At 42.4% G+C, this 19,740-nt stretch overlaps 1 protein-coding gene, 1 long non-coding RNA gene and 1 pseudogene across 4 annotated transcripts; 2 read left to right on the top strand and 1 right to left on the bottom strand.

Annotated features, from left to right (window-relative positions):
- Positions 1 to 2,070: 2,070 nt before the first annotated feature.
- LOC111953803 (N-alpha-acetyltransferase 38, NatC auxiliary subunit) lies at positions 2,071 to 8,963 on the bottom strand. Of its 3 annotated transcripts, none has more exons than XM_023973317.2 (3): positions 8,850 to 8,963; positions 4,548 to 4,725; positions 2,071 to 2,483 (listed from the first exon to the last, which is right to left on the bottom strand). In XM_023973317.2, the coding sequence occupies exons 1-3, from the start codon at positions 8,886 to 8,888 to the stop codon at positions 2,359 to 2,361; spliced, it is 342 nt and encodes a 113-aa protein (XP_023829085.1). In that variant the 5' UTR covers positions 8,889 to 8,963; the 3' UTR covers positions 2,071 to 2,358. The 3 variants fall into 3 exon arrangements, with proteins under 3 accessions (XP_023829085.1, XP_023829093.1, XP_023829079.1); XM_023973325.2 differs by having other exon boundaries at positions 4,548 to 4,693; positions 8,850 to 8,955; XM_023973311.2 differs by having other exon boundaries at positions 8,844 to 8,941.
- A 562-nt stretch (positions 8,964 to 9,525) lies between these two features.
- LOC111953822 (uncharacterized) lies at positions 9,526 to 12,493 on the top strand. Its single transcript, XR_002875922.2, has 3 exons — positions 9,526 to 9,611; positions 9,770 to 9,933; positions 12,282 to 12,493. It is a non-coding gene; the product is annotated as an uncharacterized lncRNA (long non-coding RNA).
- Positions 12,494 to 14,370: 1,877 nt separating this feature from the next.
- LOC111980705 (chromodomain-helicase-DNA-binding protein 3-like) overlaps positions 14,371 to 19,740 on the top strand; it is a 31,849-nt pseudogene continuing 26,479 nt past the window's right edge.

Below are 19,740 nucleotides of genomic sequence, written 5' to 3'. Positions count from 1 at the left end.
CCTAGCAAAATTATTGCTTGAGAACACAATTTGAAATGAAACCAATTACAGTAAGGTACTTCATTATTACCCKAAAATGATTTGATATTGAGATAAAAACYCTGTATTGGACCTTTTTAATAATACTTAGATAAGCTCAAGTTGGATAAAAGCAGATTCAGACTGGCACCCAAGCTACTCAAACTGATTTATTTTCAGAATGTTTTAGAAGAGATTGATGTCATTTTCTTCTTCACTAAACAATGTCTGTTCTGTTATTTCTATCTGCAAAGCTTTGAATGTTCTCCACTGAATATACCCTTGACCTAACTTAATTGACACGACAGGTGTTATGGAATAGTTGGTGACCTACTCCTTCCTGGTTGTGTACCCAGTCAAAAGGGTGAGTGGATGAAGCATGTCTGTCTACTTCCTGAAAGAGCCTGTGTTCGCTCTGCCCCGTTTCATTGATTTCAAAGTGTCTTTTGAAAACTTTTTATTTGCCGGCCTTTTTAATAACTAATCCTCCTGTGTTCCCCAGTCCAAAGCAACTGAAGGGACTCCCTGCAATGACAAACAAATGACTTGCGTCATTTTAGWGTATCAAGCAAATTATGGACTACAACCAAATTATGGATTGTCAATATCATCCTGTTAAGTCCACTGTTAACATAATTTGAGTTCTAAGGATGCAGTATAGCTGTAACTGAAAGKTTTTTATGTCACCGACTGCTCAACTACGTGATCATTTTAATGTGACAACCTTGTTGAATTAACTGCCTGGTACAGGTTTGTTTCTAGGGGGTTTTCTCGTTGCCAAACTGAACTAAAATGCTCAAACTATTAAAATATGGAACAAACCCCTGTTCTCTGTGGTTATTTTACTGTTATAAATTCATGGTTCAGGTATAATTTTAGTACTATACTGATGGCATACCATCTCTAGCTCATGTTTGAGTTGTCTTTGTTGTGCAAATCATCTTCCAGTAGCAAGCAGGTTTGTCTAGTTCCATGAAAATGTTCATGTGTGCTTGAACTATTTGACACACCTATACACTGAGTATACCAAACACATTACCAGAAAATAATAGCTAACTTTTGCAATCCTGTGTGATCATGTAAGCTCGGGGCCCTGAGTCTGAAACCCGCCCTGGTGAAGGTAGGAAACACCACTTTGCTGCTCCTCAACACAGGGGCCCCAAAAGGGTGCGTGCTCAGCCCCCTCCTGTACTCCCTGTTCACTCATGACTGCGTGGCCACACACGCCTCCAATTGAATCAAGTCTGCAGATGATACAACAGCAGTAGGCCTGATTACCAATAATGACAAGACAGCCTACAGGGAGGAGGTGAGGGCTTTGGCGGAGTGGTGCCAGGAAAATAACGTCAACAAAACTATGGAGCTGATCGTGGACTTCAGGAAATCGCAACGGCACCTCTTCAACCTCAGGAAGCTGAAGAAATATGGCTTGGCCCCTGACACCCTCACAGATGCACAATTGAGAGCATCCTGTCAGGCTGTATCACTGCTTGGTACGGCAACCGCAAGGCTCTCCAGAGGGTGGTGTGGTCAGCCCAACGCATCCCCGGGAGCACACTGCCGGCCCTTCAGGACATCTACAGCACCCGAGCTCATCAAAGCTGGGACCAAAAAAACAGCTATCTCAAGGCCATCAGACGTTTAAATAGCTGGCTACCACCCGGTTACTCAACCCTGCCCTATATGCATAGACAAGGAATCTCTGGTCACTTTAATGTTTACATACTGCATTTTAGTCCAGACCWCTCTGACATTGCTCATCCTAATATTTATATATTAATTCCATTCATTTAGATGTGTGTATTGTTGTGAATTATGAACAGCTAACTGATGGCCTCAAATGGTGTGACCTGGAAAGACTTGCCCTGATGAGTGAGATGGAGGACATTCGTCAATAACCTATTGGCCTAATAGAAGCCAAATGTTTTAAGTCAAGTAATTCACTTTAGCTATTCATATGCTCTGAACTATCTGTAACTGCTGCACTATCAGTATATAAGGAAAGTCTGCATCGTTCCTCATTGACAGATCAGACAGGTTTAGATACTGAAATGTATTGAAAAACATTTATCACACATACTGTACAGTCTGGCTCAGTCCCATGCCCCTTATTGCGCAAATACCTTTTATACTCCGTATTAACTTCACACACACTAATGTCACTGGGGATGCTTGGTTACATTTCGCACATATCTTGGCTCTGACTGGTAAACCCACGACACCTGGCACCAGAGATCAGCCACACCTGGAATTCCTTTGATTGAATTCTCCATTTCAAGTCTGTACTGTAGCCTTTTCTAGGATAGTGTCCTCCAACTTTGGGTGAGCTCAGCTTGTTCTTCAGTGGCTGCCCCCGAACCCCTGTGTGTCGGCCAGGGTGTCTGACTCCACCTCGATGGAGACCACGTGGTGGCCGGGAATCATGGCTAACCCCAGCACTCTGGGCTCACCCTGGGAGAAGGAGTCTGATGCAAAAACAAGCAAGACAAGCACACAAAATACATTTTAAATATGGATCTGTACACACAGTGTAATAATGGTCAGGTTACAAAATAGAAACTACATATCATGTGGGGAAGCTAGAGTAGTGCTTACTGCCGGTCCCAGAGAGCTACAGCGCCTTCAGTATTCATACCCTTTGACTTATCCCACAGTTTGTTGTGTTACCGCCTGAATTCAAAATGGATTCAATGTTTTTTTCTCACCCATCTACACACAACACTCCATAATGACAAAAGGGAAAACATGTTTAGACATTTTTGCAAATTTATTGAAAATGAAATATCTTATTTATATAAGTATTCACACCCCTTAGTCAATAGTTTGTATAAGCAAATTAGGCAGCGATTACAGCTGTGAGTCTCTTAAGAAATTTAAACACCTGGATTGTGCAACATTTGTCCACTATTATTTTCAAAGTTATTCAAGCTCAGTGAAATTGGTTGCTGTTCATTGCTAGACAATTATTTTCAGGTCTTGCCATAGATTTAAGTAGATTTACYTCAAAACTGTAACTCGGCCACTCAGGAACATTCACAGTCTTCTTCTCCCAGTGTATGGTGGAAAGCAGACTGAACCAGGTTTTCCTCTATAATTTTGTCTGTGCTTAGCTCCAATCAGTTTCTTTATCCTGAAAAACTCCCGGTCCTTAACGATTACAAGCATACCCATAACATGACTCAGTAATGGATTTGCCCTCAACATTTACATTTACATTTAAGTCATTTAGCAGACGCTCTTATCCAGAGCGACTTACAAATTGGTGCATTCACCTTATGATATCCAGTGGAACAACCACTTTACAATAGTGCATCTAACTCTTTTAAGGGGGGGGGGGGTTAGAAGGATTACTTTATCCTATCCTAGGTATTCCTTAAAGAGGTGGGGTTTCAGGTGTCTCCGGAAGGTGGTGATTGACTCCGCTGACCTGGCGTCGTGAGGGAGTTTGTTCCACCATTGGGGTGCCAGAGCAGCAAACAGTTTTGACTGGGCTGAGCGGGAACTGTACTTCCTCAGAGGTAGGGAGGCGAGCAGGCCAGAGGTGGATGAACGCAGTGCCCTTGTTTGGGTGTAGGGCCTGATCAGAGCCTCAACATAACATTTTTTATTAATGCTTTGTTGGACTAAGGTAATACTGTACAGGCTTCCTTTTGTTCAGTCTGTCAAATAGGTTAGTATTGTGGAATAACTACAATGTTGTTGATCCATCCTCAGTTTTCTTCTATCACAGCCATTAAACTCTGTAACTGTTTTAAAGTTACCATTGGCCTCATGGTGAAATCCATGAGAAATTCAATTTCACTCGTCTCCGGCAACTGAGTTAGGAAGGATGCCTGCATCTTTGTAGTGACTGGGTGTATTGATACAGCATCTAAAGTGTAATTAATAACTTCACCATGCTCAAAGGGATATTCAATGTCTGCTTTTCTTTTTTGCCATCTACCAATAGGTGCCCTTCTTTGTGAGGAATTGGAAAAATTGGTTGAATATCTGCATTTGAAATTCACTGCTCAACTGAGGGACCTTACAGATAATTGTATGTGTGGGGTACAGAGATGAGGTAGTCATTAAAAAAATAATGTTCAACACTGTTATTGCACACAGAGTCCATGCAACTCATTATGTGACTTGTTAAACACATTTTTACTCCTGAACTTATTTAGGCTTGTCAAAACAAAGGGGTTGAATACTTATTGACTCAAGACATTTCAGCTTTTCATTTWGAATTGATTTGAAAAAAATCTAAAAACATAACTCCACTTTTACATTATGTGGTATTGGGTGTAGGCTAGTGACAGATACATTTAATTAATTTTTAATTCAGGCCGTAACACAACAAAATGTGGAAATATGGTTTGCATTTCTGATTGCAGGTTCTTACAGCAAATCAACTAACGATTGACTGGTCAGCTGAATCAGGTGTTTAGTGCTGTGTTGGGACAAAACCCTGCCTTGACTGCTCTGCAGGAACAGGGGTGAAGAGCAGTGAACTTGCTAGAGTATGTAGGCCTAATATGTACTTTAGTTACCTGAGGATTTGAGGAACTCCTGAGCGGACCCCAGGATGACGTTGCAGTCTCTATCTGTGCACAGGAACAGTCCCACCAGCGTCCGTCCGTCTGTCATTCTGATTCTCATGTTCTTGTTCAGCAGGCTCTCCAGCTTCTGACGCACTCTGGAAGAAGAGGATGACAGTTCACTCTGCCCCTAGAAATAGGGATTGGGGAGAAATTAGATGATAGGCGTATAATCATTCAAGGGTAAATCCCTTTGAATTCAATCACTTTTTGACAGCATCCCTTCCGGTCAGAAATTGACTTTTTGATCGTGAATGCCAAAACATTCAGGAGATAAAGGTGCTCAAAGTTGACACATTTCGCATACCCCACCATACCATGAGACATCCATGTCTTCATCACTGAAAAATATAAACAGTTGAGTTTGATATCATTTAAAAGCGTACGTTGTCAAACTATTTTATTTATTGAAAAAAATGTTTTTTAAACCTTAACGTAAATGATAAAAAATACATATAAACCCCCCCCCCAAAAAAAAAAATCATAGTCGCATAGGTTGTAGCTTAAACCCTCTTTCACATTATCTGAGGTTTTTGTGTTGTGACCGCCATCAGTTGATACAACATGCTCTTGAATACAGGGTTGGTGTCATTTCAATCATAGAAATAGATTTAAAAGAATGGACCTATCCCAGTTCAGACCACTGCAATTTATCTGGTACAGCATAGACATTTAAATTTAAATTGTAACTTCTAATTACTATCACAAAGATGACCGCTCGTCCACCCACCATCGAATGTCAACGTAAAACGTCATGCCTATTCTATTATCTATATTTCTATGATTTCAATAGGTTTCCTATGGAGGATTAACAGTATAATTTAAAACAACAGATATTCCCATTCAAGTCAACATTCTCTGATGTGTGGACCTCCAACCATCTCTGTGGTACCATTTGAAAGTAGAAATGTCTATTTTTTATTCCCATTTTAGTACATTTATCACCCAAAACATGAAACTCACCATGTATTCAAGAGCATGTTGRATCTCAAACGTTAGTGGACAAAACACAAAAACCTTAGATGATGTAAAATAGGATCTAGGCTACAACATATGCAAATATGAAAATAATCTGAGTTCATGCATTTTTTGATAATTGACGTAAAAAAAATGTGGGAGGGAAATTATATAATTGTTTGGCGACCCTGTTTGTAAGCTTTTAAATGAGATCAATCTCAACTGTTTATATTTTCCAGTGATGAAGATATGGATGTCTCATGGTATGGTAGGGTATGCAAAATGGGTCAACTTTGAGCACCTTTATCTCTTGAATGTTTTGGCATTCAGATCCAAAAAGGCACTTTCTACGGTGCCTCTTAGGGGCCATGGTGGTGAAAAAAAAGTCCGGGCTAATCTGCTCCCTCAGTTTTTTTTATCCGTTCCCTACAAAAAATTGTATCCGTTCCCTACTTATTTGTTCCCTACGAATTTTTATTTGTTCCCTACAAATTTTTTATTAGTTCCCTACAAAACAAATAAGCTACTCCTGAAGTCCTTGTGGATTTAAGTAGCCTATCTCTAGGCCTAAAAACATKATTCTCCTTATGTAGGCTACCATGACTGTCCAGGACTATAAGACAAACTACTTTTGAGCATTTTGTTTACCGTCAAACTAGCTCTGGTCCATGCGCATGCGTGCGTATCCGACGCATGTGAATGGATCAGAGCTAGGTAAATTAAGTGTTCAAAAGTCGTGTCACCWTGTCAACCTTGCCAAGGGGAAGCTTGACAAGCATACAAAGAGAAGAAGCCAGACGGTTGAGATGCACCCAATATCGCCATTATGCTTCTTTTACTTGTGTGTAAATACATTTGAATTCGATCATTTTTTGACAGCACCCCTTTTGATTTGAACGAAACCTTCCATACATATGCCCATTGTAGACGTGCTCAGAAAGTCATGGCGCCCCTTAGGGGTCATGGTGTGTTAAAAAAACAAAACAGACTAATCCATTCCATCATTTGTTTTCTCTCCATTCCCTCTGATTAATTATACTTTCCCTCTGTTTTATTTGTTTATTCGTTCCCGCTTCTCCTTATGTAGGCTACCATGKCGGTCCCACTTGGCCGATAACATATTGCAGCCTAAATGTACTTCTATTTAGTTATTACATGCTTCAAATGGTGTGTTCATATGCCTGAAAAGCCAGGAGCATCACTTGCAGTCATAAATGAATGATGCATGTTTAGGATGCAKACCAGATAGGCTACACTCGGATTCATGCCACATGGATCCATTTTGAGCACCTCTCCTCCCCGCAACCCAGTGTATTACCCCTTGTGCATAAAGTCAGGGACATATGTCCAGTAAAACATGGTCCAGACAAACACAATTGTGCATGTGACTCACCGGTGGCAGAAAGAAACGGCATGCGAATTTACTGTGCATAATTCTGGTGCAATGATGCGCTCTCATCCCTGCACTAGGCAGGTGAACATCTGCCATAGCCAACCAGGCACACAGAAAGATGGTTTAAAGCAGCTCTGGCTCTATGTGGTATGTTTATAACTAAAACTGATAGCTATTTGCTTGGTTGCGATGAAAAATCAGCTGGAAATCAGCTGATGTAGCTAAAGAAATCCTTTGGAAAATAGACAGAACAGCTAAGGTCATGAAGCAGAGCCAGACGGATTTATTGCCTAGGGATGAGAGCACCGTATTTGCACCTTGAGTGGTTTTGCACATCCGTTACCTATTATTTGCCCTTGTGATTCGGAGACATATGAAAACACAAACTGGAAATGAGCTAATGAATGGTCAGTGATCATCACCATTTGAAGCATGTAATTAACTAAATAGAAAAACAATTAGGCTGTAATATGTTATTGGCCAAGTGGGACCGTCATGGAGGGAATGAATGAAAAAAAAACTGAAGGAATGGATAAAAAAACAATGTAACAAATAAAACATCTGTAGAAATAGATTTTTTTAAATGTAGGGAACGAATACAAAATCTGAGGGAACTAATAAAACAAAAACAGAGGGACATAAATAATCAGAGGGAATGGATAATAAAACTGAGGGAATGGATTAGCCTGGTGGCCATGACCCCTAAGGGGCTCAGTAACTTTCTGAGCACTTCTACAATGGGCATGTATGAAAGGTTTCATTCAAATCAAAAGGGGTGCTGTCAAAAAGTGATCGAATTCAAATGGATTTACCCACAAGTAAAAGAAGCATAATGGTGATACTGGGTGGATCTCAACCGTRTGGCTTCTTCTCCTCGTATGCTTGTCAAGCTTCCCCTTGGCAAGGTTGACAAGGTGCCCTCCGCATTGTTACAAAACTTGTGAGGTGCACGGCGATGCAGTACTGAGCATGATTTGGCTACAATTGTGTCACACTCTGTACGGAGCCTCCGGTCCACATTTCCGGATCAAGCTTAAATGAGCTTTAAAGACGAAACGACTCAATATCGCCATCTGCCAGCCTTTGGGTTAGATTAGAGCTAAGGAGAAGAAGCTACTTTAGACTATTGAAATGCACCCTTTAAGAAATGCAAAAGCGTGCCACTTTTAACAGATGTTTCTGGTCCAACTATTCTTGGTAATGCCAATAGTACTGTAGCCAGCAGATKCGACCGGCTTGCTTACAGCTACACTAGGGTCGGACAGACTTCCTGTGTAGATTAAGACACTGCACAGCCGGCACAAGATATGGCTCAGGAAAACATACCTCAATCCAGGGATGAGAAATGTATTGTACTTCAAATTGTCCCACTATCCCAACTGTTACACCGAGAAGATTGAACGATTTGCTGATTTTCGCCCGTAGCCAAAGCACTGGCAGCCATTGTAGCATGGAACGTGCTGTTGAACAAAGGAGCTGATTGGCTGACATTGCCATTCCAAAATTGCTGCTGTGGCTTCTGCTACCAAAGCATGCGGGCGAAATTGACAGATTTTCGGCAAAACTAGCAGATCTTGTTCAATCTTCTCGCTATAATAGTTGGGATAATGGGACAATTCAGAGAACAACACATACACCCTTTAATCTAAACAGGAAGTATGTCCGACCCTAGTGCAGCTGTAAGAAATCAGGTCGGATCTGCTGGCTAATGGTACTGTAGGTTGTGGACAAATAACGTTAGCTAGCTACTACTGTAGCTACGTTAGCATAGCTAGCTAGTGGCTCCAACTTGCCCAACAAATGTATGGATCAGTTACGCACGCTCTCCTTTCAGTTAGGCAAATTGAATATTATGCGTTAAAAGTGTGTAAAGTACGAGAATATTAAACATATATCACCCCTACATGAGTTGATGGACCATTTTCTTCAATCATTGTTGCCATTCCACCCTTTCTTGATTCTATTTTTCTAGCGGAATTATTTCTCTGACGTACAACCGGAAATGCATCCGGGAATACTTTGCATTATGGGTATTGTAGAATGCAAGGTAGGTATGAAAAATTAAGAGTTAAAACTTTGCTGAAACTTTTCGCCTATTTACTTTTCAAATTGAGCATTACATTTGTCAAATATCTGTCTTGTGATTTATGGACTGTCCAGCCGCTCACGAGGAGCAGCAAAGCTGATATGAGTCTCGTGCTGTCTCTATACCAGATGCTTCCGTGGTTACCATAGTAACGGAGCTTGTTTGCAATGTAGCGAAAGAGCTTGCAAATAAACAAAATAAATAACATTCTATATCTATGACATATGCTCAGTTGTTACATTTTACATGACCTTCTATAGGTCTCCATACATTGGGTAAACTTTCAGAAGTAATACAAATGCCGCGACCAAAGTATTTCACTCCGAACGAGGTGTCCTTTCATAACACCATGCCTTGGCGACTTGTGGGTGTCATACCTGGGCAAGGTGTACGACCTGACACTATTGGTGAATGACTTTAAACGTGAGTTGTCAGATGCATGCATTTATAATAGGCTATTATTAGGCTACAAACATTTATTAAATTACACAATTATTTTTCAGGGGATGTACTTCTGAAACCTATTATTGACTGTGCAGGAAATGACATCAGTCAATGGTTTGAATTAAAGACAAKATTTGTGAGTGAGAAAATAATCTGAAAATAATCTTTATCAAGAATTCAGCATATTTGTCTTCTTAAAGTTTATTTTTCATCATGAGTAATTCACAAATTGTATTCTTAGATTCGGACCCCCCTTAACCCACTATCTGACTGTTTGATGTACTACACCCCTAGGGGGCGCTCTGTGCACGTGTCGTCTCCCTGCCCTAGTACTGACTGGACCAATGACTTTGGGCAACCCTGGTGGAGGGATACCCAATATGAGGTGGGACTATTTTGCCAAGACCAGGTGGATCCGCATCATCAACACCCTCACATCCCAGGAGCATAGGCTGGAGGTAAAATATCCTTATTTAGATTAGCGAGAATGTCATGCATAGAGCACAAGAAGCTACATGTGTACATGCCACATGTATAGGCTACATGTGTTATCATACTAATCTCACTTAGCCTGACACCATCCCCTGGCAAGCGAGGCCTAGTGTCTTACATAGATATCATCAGTGCTGCATCATACATGTGCAATAGATATGCAGACAACATACAGACATCATTCTGCACACATACATATCACCTACCTACGTATCACCTACATATCACATACATATCACCTACATGCATACGTGCGTCATTTATACATAACCATCATGCATTCTATTGTAGTTGTTCAAGCTTTATCCTCCTACCCCCTCCCTCACCTCTACCCCTCAGCATATCACAGTAACAGTCTTTTGGGAGTGTGTCCATTCATCTGGCACGGTTTCACCCACACAGCATAATATCACTGAGTGGAGCACAGGTGCTGTTTCTCCCTTTCTCTGTGTGCCACTGGCTGCATAATATATGGGTTACCACACTGCCCTTTAGGTAGCCCTGGCCTGTACATGACTCGCTTCCAACGGGACACGACGAGGTGGAGTTAGTAGTGCACTGTGTCACTGTCAAACCCTGGGGGCATATGAGTGAGTCCTGGCTGGGTTCACTCATTCCCCCTGCAGCACACACACACACACACACAACACACACACACACACACACACACACACAACAACACACCAACACACACACACACAAACACACACAACACAACACACAACACACACCACACACACACACACAGCACACTCACACACCCGCGAGCACACCTCTCTCTCTCCAGCATGGTGGGAGAGCACGGTGGGAGAGCAGGCTTTCCCGCCAACCCGCCCCAGCTGGCACTACTAGTCTTCTACTGAGCCAGAGGCTTAGTGTGGGTGCTCCACTCTCCACTCAACAAGTCAGACACATGCTCTCTCTCTCTCTCTCTCTCTCTCTCTCTCTCTCTCTCTCTCCTCTCTCTATCTCTCTCTCTCTCTCCCTCTCTCTCTCTTCTCTCTCTCTTCTCTCTCTCTCTCTCTCTCTCTCTCTCTCACACACACTCTCACACTACACACACACACACACAACACACACACACACACACACACACACACACACACACCACAACACACCACACACACACACACAACCACAAAACACACAAATTACGCTCTTTCTCTCCCACACTCTGTCCCTGCACACACATACTCACACTCTCTTTCTCTTCCTCAAACAGTCTATCCTCCTTCTTTCTCTCTTGCCCTGCCTCCTCCCTCCCCCCTCATTCCTCCCTCACTTTCTCTCTAGTGGTTCTTGGCAAATGTGCCCATTGGACCCTGCATAAACAAATTCCTTTCTTCTTTTTCTAAAATCGTGGAAGCCAAGCTAGAGTCGTTTAACTGCCTGTTGCAAAACTTGCCCATAGTCCACAGAATGATTTTCATAGATAAACCAATGGAAAATACAGTTTTTTGAATGAAAAATCCTAAAATCCTCTTGTCATTAGAGGACAATGGCTGGTAGCCGGGGCGGCAGGTAGCCTAGTGGTTAGAGCGTTGGGCCAGTTGGGGAAAGGTTGCTYGATCGAATCCCCGAGCTGACATGGTAAAAATCTGTAGTTCTGCCCCTGAACAAGGCAGTTAACCCACTGTTCCTAGGCCGTCATTGTATATAAGAATTTGTTCTTAACTGACTTGCCTAGTTAAATTAAGGTAAAATAAAAAAATTACTATTACTATTTATATACTGTATCATAAATATAAGCTATACACTGAGTATACAAAACATTAAAACAGAACAAACACCTGCTCTTTCCATTAAATAGACTGACCAGGTAAATCCAGCTGAATGCTGGATCCTTTATTGATGTCACTTGTTAAATCCACTTCAATCAGTGTAGATGAAAGGGAGGAGACAGGCTAAAGAAGGATTTTTACGCCTTGAGACAATTGAGACATGGATTGTGTATGTGTTCCATTCAGAGGCTGAATGGGCAAGACAAAATATTTAAGTGCCTTTGAACGGGGTATGGTAGTAGGTGCCAGGCGCATTGGAGTCACCTTGTGGAACTCTTTCGACACTTTGTAGAGTCCATGCCCCGACGAATTTAGTCTGTTCTGAGGGAAAAGGGGSGGTGCAACTCAATTTTCGGAAGGTGTTCCTAATGTTTGGTATACTGACTGTAGTTTCTAAATCTAAAACTGCTGCAACTGATTTCAGCTACAGTCAATAACCACTGTACATGGGGTGGAAAAGTAAAATAAGGTCTAAAACAGCAAATCCTCCCTCCTCTCTCTCTCTCTCTCCTCTCTCCCTCTCTTTTCCCAAGTGTGTTCCGAGGAGACCTTGAATGAGATTCCCCAGCGTTAACTTCGCAACAGCTCCCACGCCGCCAGCTCCACCTGGAAGCACAACTGCGTCAACCGGGACATTAGTAAGACACTGGAGGAGAACGGTATCCTCAACAAGGATGAGGACTTCTACAGTGGACGCATGGACTGCGACCTCTTCTCCCAGTCCATCGGGTCTCTACTCAACGACAATCCCACTGAACTTTGACCTCATATGTAAGGATGTCAGAAAATGGTGATGAGCAATATGAGCAATCTATTAAAAGGTTGACTTACAAAATACATGTCCTTAATTTATTTTATATTGTGATATTGTTATTAACATTTTATTACAGCGAATTTGAGCKCGTAAAGGACTAGAACTCATAACCTCACAATCAACATAATTTCCTTGCCATTCTATCCCAGTGTCTTCCTTTTGTCATTCCTTCAAACCTTCTTGCATCTACAATAGGCCAACATACGTTAATAAATTAACAATAGTCTGCCAAAACTGTACATAAAACTGCATGGTAACCATGGTAATTGTTTATGTGATWTTTAATAGTAGGCTACTTCCTCTCAACAGCTCCTTTGTGGCTCTGCTGAGTTTTAATTTCCTGTACTACAGAATGTGCAGGAAACCAAATCTACTGTAACAGTAGCAGTTTTAGCTAGTTGTGAAAAGCCATGTTACACATATTTCTTTAAATCAGTGACGTGTCATTGTTATCAATGTCTAGTTTTTCATCACAATTATTCAACACACACATTTTTTACTGTAAAATGTGCATGCAGTGCCTTCAGAAAGTATTCATACTGTACCCCTTGACTTATTCCACATTTTGTTGTGTTACAGCCTGAATTAAATTTTGATTGAATTCATGTGTTTTTCACCAATCTACACACAATAGCCCATAATGACGAAGTAAAAATATATTTTTTAGAAATGTGTAAAAATATATTGAGAATAAAATACAAAAATATCTCATTTACATATGTATTCACACCCCTGAGTCAATACAAGTTAGAATCACCTTTTGGCAGCGATGACAGCTGCGAGTCTGTTTGTCTAAGAAGAGCTTTGCACACTTGGATTGTACAATATTTGCACATTATTCTTTAAACCTTTCTTCAAGCTCTGTCAGGTTGTTTGTTGATCATTGCTAGAAAGGCATTTTCAAGTCTTGTATTGATTTTCAAGAAGATTTAATTCAAAACTGTAACGAGGCCACTCAGGAACATTTAATTTAGTTTTGCCACATATTTTGCAGTATTACTTTAGTGCCTTGTTGCAAACAGGATGCATGTTATGTCATATTTTTTATTCTGTACAGCCTTCCTTCTTATCACTCTGTCAATTAGATTAGTATTGTGGAGTAACTACAATGTTGTTCATCATCCTCAGTTTTCTACMATCACAGCCATTAAACTCTGTAACTGTTTTAAAGTCACCATTGGCCTCATGGTGAAATTTCTGAGCGGTTTCCTTCCTCTCCGGCAACTGAGTTAGGAAGGACGCCTGTATCTCAAAACATTTGACATTATGATTTATTGTGTAGGCCAGTCAAACTACATCTAAATGTAATCCCATTTTAAATTCAGACTGTAACAACAAAGTGTGGAAAAAGTCAAGGGGTGTGAATACTTCCTGAAGGGATTGTATGTATAGTATGTTTGATCGTAGACCCCTTAATCAAAACTGAACTGCCTAAAGGGGAGACAAGGTAGTCTGACTACTAGAGTTCACATTGCCTTACTGAAACAGTACAAGATGCGTTAAAAATGTGTCCTCTTTCATTTCTCTGTGTTCACCATCTTGAAAATAATTTATTCYATTTATATTTTAATCCGAAATCATTTCCAGTTGAAAAAAATGACAGTCTGCATATTGCATTGTTTTTTATCCCCACCACAAGTGGTTAATTTTTAAGCAATCCAATCTGATGTYAAGTCTGGGCATGGCTGCGGCAGATTTTTCCAACCCCCCCGCCCCCCACACACACGCTTTCAAGCTCCCTCCCCGACTCTCTCTCTCTCTCTCGCTCTCTCACACACACGTATAATTTTATACTACGGTGGGGGCCTTTAAGAATTTTTCATAGATTTGTGTCGTGTTCTGCAGTGTAGAAAGGGAGCGTTGTTTCGTGTGATCTTGGGGCACAGTTACCAGGCAAGTCTGCCTTCGTGTCTGATTTGGGGGGAACAAACAAGTAACAATTTATACAAGCAGTCATACACCCCCTTTCTTGTAACAATGTGAATGTTTTTTGAGGAGGGAGGGGTGCGCGGAGAGAGGGAGAGACAGGCAGAGAGAGGGAGAGAGAGAGAGAGAGAGAGAAAGGAGGAGGGGTGGTGGGGGGCGTTCTGCAATAATATAGTCAGCCATTTTTTATGTAAGGGGATTTTTCTTATTGGGGGGGTTGTTAAAAAATAAATATAAGGGCGGCCATCTTTGTTTCCTTGCGTTGTAGTGTAAAATATTCCAAAACGGCCCCCACTTTTTTCTGGTGTCGATTTGAATATTAAATAAATATCATAATTCCGGAGGGTTTCTGATTTCGAGGACGGAGCCGATGACAGGAATATAATGTCCTCTCCTCTCCGGTCCTGTGAGGAATACAAGGGCATGTTGGTTAATTCCAAGGGAGGAGATTTTGATGAAGAAGAGGACGACGGAGATCTAGACGAGAACGCAAGCGACATAAACTCGCCGGCGGCGCCTCGAGAAACTGCAACACTAGCCGCGCCAGGTAGGCTATAGTAGGCTACAGGAGACAGACACTGGCGAAAGACTCGGGAGCGCGCACACAAAATAGAAACACATACTCCAAATTGTGAAAAAAGTAAGACAGGACACGTTGTGCTGCTCATCTCAATAGTTATCRTTTGCTACAATATAATTAGTTGCGCTCCCGTTGCTCCAGAGGATAGCGCAGSTTTGAAATAGAAAGAGTTGAGGATTCCAACTTCTAAACCAACTTGAGAATGCTCTTTTCGTTTTATCCCATATATATTGCCTACAATTAACAAAGTTGATCCTCCTCGACTTTCTTTTCATCCGTAGAATGGTMCCACATTCATCAATATATATCATATCTCAATATGAATAGGTCGACGTGAAGGGTAAAGCTCACGACATCACTGTTAGAAAACATGGACTCCCCAGCAATACGCTTTCTGATAGTGATCTTTAGAATAGTGATGTGTAAGGCGTAAGCGTTAAAACCGGATGATGGAGTGAGTGCTGGTATGACAGCGTGTAAATAAACTTGATCCTACCCCCTGACTGTCTCCACACTGACAGGGACGGTACATGATAGGACACTGACACTCTACTAAAGTTATGAATAGAACCGTTATGTGTCGCCAACAGGGCCTTTGTTTTCCCTCTCTTTTCGTTGTCATAGCAGACTAACACATATTTAACAAGCAGGCATGTAATAAACATAATAAATATAGCCACATGAAAGAAAGGACTTGCCTACAACAATGTAATGTGCAAAACATTTTWTTTTTTTTRCAAATAAGTTTATTTTTGAGGGACTATGATCAGGCCTACCTGGTTCCTGAAAACCTAGTAACATGCTTGCATTATTTTACAGTTAATTTGAATTAGCCTAATTAAATAGAATGCATGTGCATGTAGCCTATTCAATAGTAGCATTCGATAGGCTATTGCATATCATGATTTTGGGATATTCAACAAGGGCCCATTTAGAATCACTGAATTGATTGTCTRGAGACGGACAAGCGCGCGAATCGATTAGTGCGCTTCCCGCCGTTGCCAACCCCCAGCGACCTCCGCCAGCGGTTGTCGCTCTTGTGGTCAGGACCCAGGTTTTGGAGTTAACGGGAAGTAGCCTAGGGTAGGGAGTTGTTTCAGTCACAGACGCCKCATTATATTGACTAGATACTCAAGTGGCCGCTCTAACAATAAAAATACATGTAAATAAAATGGAAGGCAGTCGGGAGGAGGCAAGAGCAGGTGGGACCATTTTAGCCAATGAGAGGGCAGATACGCCTGCGAACAACAGGCACAACTCCGATATAAAGTGGGTTTTTTCTCAAAGTTCCAGGTATGTCACATGTGCTACTTATATCAGTACACTAGTAGCAACCTAAGCATTACGAAACTTCTATTCGGTCAAATAAGCCACAAGTAACAAATAAGCCTTTACATATTTGTTTTAACCAAATTCGACACTCTCATTGATCTCCATACAAAACTCCTCGCTTGGTGAGCGATAAAAACGCAAAACCGCCACCTGCTGGAGAAGACAGATTTTGGGCCTAGTTATCCCTCTCGCTTCGCCTCTTCCTCTCTGGTTCAGTTCATCAGATATAGACAGACTGGCTTGCGGCCTTAGAATCACCGAGCCCCGCGTGCGTGCTGCTGCCGCCTCTGGCTGCACTCTGCAGCAGACATGCGGAGACCTTGTTTGGGAGCGCGCTGCGTGTTGTAACCCTACTGTAGGCGCCCAACAAAGACAAACAATAAAAACGAACTAATTTATACGATGTGCATGGTGGCCGTAAGCGATAGTTCTTGGTGATGTGTTTCCCCTTTTCTCCACCCTCCTGACAATACATAGGCTTATCTTTCTCTCACTCTCAAAAAGGCTACTGTCTCTCGCTTTGCCTAGTGAAAAACTTGAATAAAGGTTTGAAAGACTCATTTGGAAGTCCCTTGAAAACTCACTAAAAGATCCTCAAAACGTTCGGTGGTGTTGTCTTCGAAATAAAGCTATGACATGTTTTATTGGTTTCTATTTCCCCAATTGTTTATTGCAGGACAAATATATTGCTATGGGTATACATTTCTTATATGACAGCCTCAGTTTCCAAATACCACCATGAATACTATTATTGTGTGCTATACAACACTCATTGACATATAATGTCAATATAGCCAGTTATGGCTTTGCTTTTCATTGAACTATACCAAGCAGCTGTCAAATACACTTATCTGTCAAACACACTGACTGGAACTAATTGAAAATTTGTCAGAATTCAGTCAAGGTAGAAAGTCATGTTAAGACACTAGTCCCTCCCATATGACACATGTGGTGTCAATGCACACATCACAGCGGGATGGTGCAAGGCTTCTGTTGTGCTTAATTGTGTTCAGAAGAGATTAGATTGACGATTCAAAGCCTTCAAAGAGGATTATAGTCAATATGATTTAGTCACAACTCGCTCTCTTTCTTTTCATCCACATCTCCTCTCTTCAACCTGCCATAGAGGAAGAAGGGGAGGCATTGGACAGGGACAGTCTAGGGAGGAAGAAACGAGGGCCCAAGAAGAAGAAGGAGACAAAGAAGAAGGAGAAAGAGAAAGAAGGAAAACTCTCCAAAGCTAAAAAACGGAAAAGGATTGTAAGTTTCTCAGACATGACCATATCACTCCATCTGTAGCCATACTTTCTGATCACACTTCATTCTATTTTTATTGCCCCCCCTTTTATGTTCTCTCTCTTTCTTTCTCTCTTTCCCTCTTTCCCTCTCTCCCCTTCTCTTCTCCTCTCCCCTCTCAGGACAGTGATGTAGAGAGAGACTCGGAGAGAGAGAGAGACTATGGAGAGAACTCTGACAGTGCAGCCAGCATCTTCGCTTGTGAGAAAAAGAAGAAGAAGAAACACAAGGAGAAGAAGGAGAAAAAAAAACTAAAGATGAAAAAAGACAATGGGGACAGCACGCAAGAGGAGACAATAAAGGTAAGGACACAACAAAAAGTGTTGTCATTGTTTTGCTTCTTCTTGGCCTCACTCTGATGGCTCAAGTCTAGCGCTCTGATTCGTTGTTTCTTTCCACCAGCCAATAGAACAGAAGACGTCGGCCCAGCTGGCTAAAGACTGGGGTCTGGAGGATGTGGATCATACCTTCACTGAAGATGACTACCGCACACTCACCAACTACAAAGCCTTCAGCCAGTCCATGAGGTACTGTGGAGATGTCACGCAGCTGACTCTATTCTGGTGGCAGAATGTTTAGCCTAGAAACATGTAGCTTATCGCGCCTCGTTCTCAGTCAAAGGGGACAATTTACTGAGTTATTGATTGAGATTAGATTCCTAACGTACTCATTTAGCTTCCCTTCTCCCCTACTCCTCTTCTTCCTCGTCTTCCTCTTCGCCCCTCGCAGGCCCATGATCGCCAAGAAGAACCCTAAGATCCCCATGTCTAAGATGATGACCATCCTGGGGGTCAAGTGGAGGGAGTTCAGTTCCAACAACCCCTTCAAGGGCTCAGGTGCTGCGGCCGTGGCAGCTGCAGCCGCGGCCGCCGCCATTGCCGTCGCCGAGCAGGTCTCCGCGGCAACCGCTTCCCCATCCCCTCCGCCCCCTCCGCCCCGGAAGCAGCCCCAAACCCCCCGGCCGGCCCCCCAGCCGCCGCCCCCGCTCCGCAAGGCCAAGACCAAAGAGGGCAAAGGTTAGAAAAAGAGGAGGGTGGAAGAGTCTATTGTAATAGTATGTGTACAGTAGCAGGGTCTGAATTGGAATGGGTTTGGTCCTAACCAATTGCCCCGGTCCTCTCCCTGTTTTTCAGGCCCTGGATATAAGAAGAGTCGCAGTAAGAGTCCTCGTGTTCTGGCTGAGAGGAAGAAGGCGGTGGCAGCGGCTGCGGCAGCAGCAGTAGCGGCGGCAGCGGCAGCAAAGGCCAAGAAGATGGCTCCAATACGCATCAAACTAGGGGCCCTAGGCAACAAGAGGAAGAAGAGCAGCTCTGTGAGTTTCACTATGCTATGTAATGTATATGGATGTATAGATGTGCTGTGTGGGCTACTGTCTGTGGGAGCATGCAGGTGTGTGAGAGTCGACAGATTTGACTGTGTTTCTCTCTCTCGCTCTCTCCCTCCCTCCCTTCCTCTCAGAGTGGTGATGATGTTGAGGAGGAAGATTCGGAGCAGGAGGACTCCAGTGTCCACAGCTCCTCGGTCCGCTCCGACAGCTCGCCCCGCGTCAAGAAGAACAAAAGAGGACGGCCCGCCAAGAAGAAGAAGAAAAGTAAACTAAATGTTCCTTAGAAAAAGTCAACTCTCTATTCTAATCTGGTGTCTCCCAATCTCTCCCTCTTTCTTTTTCTCACTCCCTCTATCTCTTTCCCTCTCTTCTCTATCTCTCTCTCTCTTTCTCTCGTTCTCTCTCTCCCAGGTCTCGCTCTCTCTCTGCCTCATCTCTAGAACCTAAAAGTTTTTTTTGTCTGTCCCTATAGGAGAACCCTTTGAATAACCCTTTTTGGTTCCAGGTAGAACCCTTTTGAGTTCTACCTGGAAACAAAAAGGGTTCTCCTATGGGGACAGCCGAAGAACACTTTTGGAACCGTTTTTTATAAGAGTGTACCTTGCGTCTCTCTTCCTCTTATCTTTCTCTCCATCTTTCTCTCTCTCTATGGTCTCTCTTTCTCCACAACATCTCTCCCTCTCTCTCCCTCACATTGTTGTTCTCCCTAATTTTCTC

The sequence above is a fragment of the Salvelinus sp. IW2-2015 genome, linkage group LG3, assembly GCF_002910315.2.
Source record: "Salvelinus sp. IW2-2015 linkage group LG3, ASM291031v2, whole genome shotgun sequence".
Classification (NCBI taxonomy): domain Eukaryota; kingdom Metazoa; phylum Chordata; class Actinopteri; order Salmoniformes; family Salmonidae; genus Salvelinus; species Salvelinus sp. IW2-2015.
This window is presented reverse-complemented; position numbering and strand designations above follow the sequence as displayed.